The 2,500-nt window shown below is 22.9% G+C and overlaps 2 protein-coding genes across 2 annotated transcripts in view; both read left to right on the plus strand.

Annotated features, from left to right (window-relative positions):
* The window catches only part of DDB_G0276809 (hypothetical protein), a gene marked incomplete at both ends in the record, with an annotated part of 519 nt that extends 190 nt beyond the window's left edge, over positions 1-329 (plus strand). The window contains one exon of the mRNA XM_637808.1: positions 1-329. This exon is cut by the window's left edge and continues 190 nt beyond it. Coding sequence (XP_642900.1) covers positions 1-329 — 329 coding nt within the window.
* A 352-nt stretch (positions 330-681) lies between these two features.
* Positions 682-2,500, plus strand: part of DDB_G0276811 (ankyrin repeat-containing protein) — a gene marked incomplete at both ends in the record, with an annotated part of 2,881 nt that continues 1,062 nt past the window's right edge. The window contains 2 exons of the mRNA XM_637809.1: positions 682-1,441; positions 1,587-2,500. The exon at positions 1,587-2,500 is cut by the window's right edge and continues 1,062 nt beyond it. Of these exons, the coding sequence (XP_642901.1) occupies positions 682-1,441; positions 1,587-2,500 (1,674 nt within the window). The remainder of the gene's footprint in view (positions 1,442-1,586) is intronic.

Consider the following 2,500-nt stretch of genomic DNA (forward strand, 5'->3'; position numbering starts at 1 on the left):
ATCCACTTGAATTATTATACATTTTTACAACGATTTATAATTATTTAGGACTTAAAGATGGTGATATAACAATATTTAAAAAAAACCCACCAACATCATTTAATAGGAATAGAAATGAAGAAGAAGAGGAGGATGAGGATAAAGAAGTTTGTTCAATTTGTTTAGAAAATATAAAAGAAAAGGAAAGTGTATGGTGTTGTAAAAAATGTTCAAATAATTTACATACTGAATGTGTTTCAACATGGGCAAGTTATACCAATAAATTATATCAATGGACTTGTCCAAATTGTCGTAATGGAAATGATCATTTACCAATTCCTAAAAAATGATAAATCACCAAAATACCAAAAAAAATTATTTATTTATTAAAAAAAAAAAAAAAAACAATATAAAAATATTTATTTAATAAAAAAAAAACATGTACTTTTAGAACAATCAATTCTTTTTATATATTTTTTTTTATTTTTATTTTTATATTAAATGGATAAAATATCTTTTTTTTATTTTTTTTTTTTATATTCGCCCAAATTTTTCATTTAATTTATTTTTTTTTTTCAAAATTTTATTTCCTTTTTTTTTTTTATTTCATTCCATTTATACACATAAGCCAATATAAAAAAAATAAAAAAAATAAAAAAAAAAAAAAAAAAAAATATAAAATAAAAAATAAAATTTAAAAATATGAATTTAGGAGGAAGTAATAGAACAACAAGTAAAAAAGAGATTACAGATATTAGTATTAGACAAAATGTATATTTATCAGAAGAACAAAAAAAAGAGAAATTAGAAACATGTTCAAAATTAATACAATATACTAGATTAGGATTAATTGATGGTATAATTAAAGCATTACAAGATGGAGCAGCAATAGATTATAAAACCAATGGATTATCAGCTATTGGATATGCATGTTTCTATGGAAAAAGTGAAATTGTTCGTTGGTTAATTGATAATGGTAAATGTGATATTGAAATTAATTCAACGGCCACTGAGATCACACCATTAGGTATATCAATTCAAAAGGGTGATTTAAGATCAGTTGAAATTCTACTACAACGTGGTGCAAATACATTGGCAAAGGATAAAGATGGATTACCAATACTTTATCATGCTTTAGCAAGTAAGAATTTAGAAATCGTTAAAAAACTCATTGAAACCGATACTATAGATATGGAGGAGAAGTTCCCTGAATATGTCGAAGATCAATCAAATCAAAATTCAACAACAAATAATCCAAGTCACAATACAAATACATTCATACATTTAGCTGCAATTTCATCACCTCAAATCGTTGAATATTTAACTTCAACTTGTGGTCTATCTTTAGAATCTATAAATTCACTTGGTAGAACTATATTACATAGAGCAATTATGTTTAAAAATTTTGAACTTGTTAAATATTTATCAACAAAAGAAACTTTAATTAATATTCAAGATAATAGTAAGATATTTTGACTATGATAATCATGGTGATCATGATGATTAATTATATATATATATATATATATCATTTATTTTATTTATTAATTAATTTATAATGATTTTAATTTTTAATTTTTAATATTATTATTATTATTGAAAAAAAGAGGGATATACAGCACTTCATTATGCAGCATTTTATAATTTATTAGAGTGTGTAAAATTTTTAAAAAATAATGGTGCATCATTAGAATTAAGAGAGAATACAGGTAAAACACCATTAAATATGGCAAGATTAAGAAATTTAACACATGTTATATTAGTATTAGAGGGTTTTGATCATGATAATAAAGAATTTATTGAAGGAACAGAAATATCATTAAAACCAAAAAAAAAACTTAAAAAAGAAATTATTGATAGTGATAGTAGTAGTAGTAGTAGTGATGATGATAATAATAATAATAAAAAGGAAAAAAAAAAGAAAATTAAAAATGAAACAAAAATAAAAAGAGCTAGAAAAAAGAAAACTGATGAAGAGAAACAAGCAGATAAAGAAAAAAAAGAAAAAATTAAAAAAGATAAACAAGTAAAAACCAATACTAGTAAAAAAAAGGTTTCTCAAACTAAAAAAGACCCATTACTTGATGAAAATGGTAATACCATTGATAATACATCTGATATTGATGAATCACAATTAGAACAGGAATTTAAAATTGATACCAAAATAAAGAAATCTAAAAAATCATCATCATCATCATCATCAAAATCTAAATCTAAATCATCAAAAAAATTAAAAGAAGATTCAGAGATTGTTAAAGAAAATGAAGATACTAAAGAAAATGGAGATGATGATAATAATGAAAATGAAATTCAATTACCATTGCCAATCGGTCAAGTTCCAAAAAGAGGTAGACCACCTAAAAGTAAACCAATTAAATCTTTACCAAAAAAAACAAAAAAGAAACAAACTAGATCAAAAGATGAACAATCATCAGATGAAGAATTTGAAGATTTATCACAAGAAGAATCAGAGAATCAAACAACATCATCATCATCGTCAACAGGAACAGGAACTACTTTA

This window comes from Dictyostelium discoideum, assembly GCF_000004695.1.
Source record: "Dictyostelium discoideum AX4 chromosome 2 chromosome, whole genome shotgun sequence".
Taxonomy (NCBI): Eukaryota; Evosea; class Eumycetozoa; order Dictyosteliales; family Dictyosteliaceae; genus Dictyostelium; species Dictyostelium discoideum.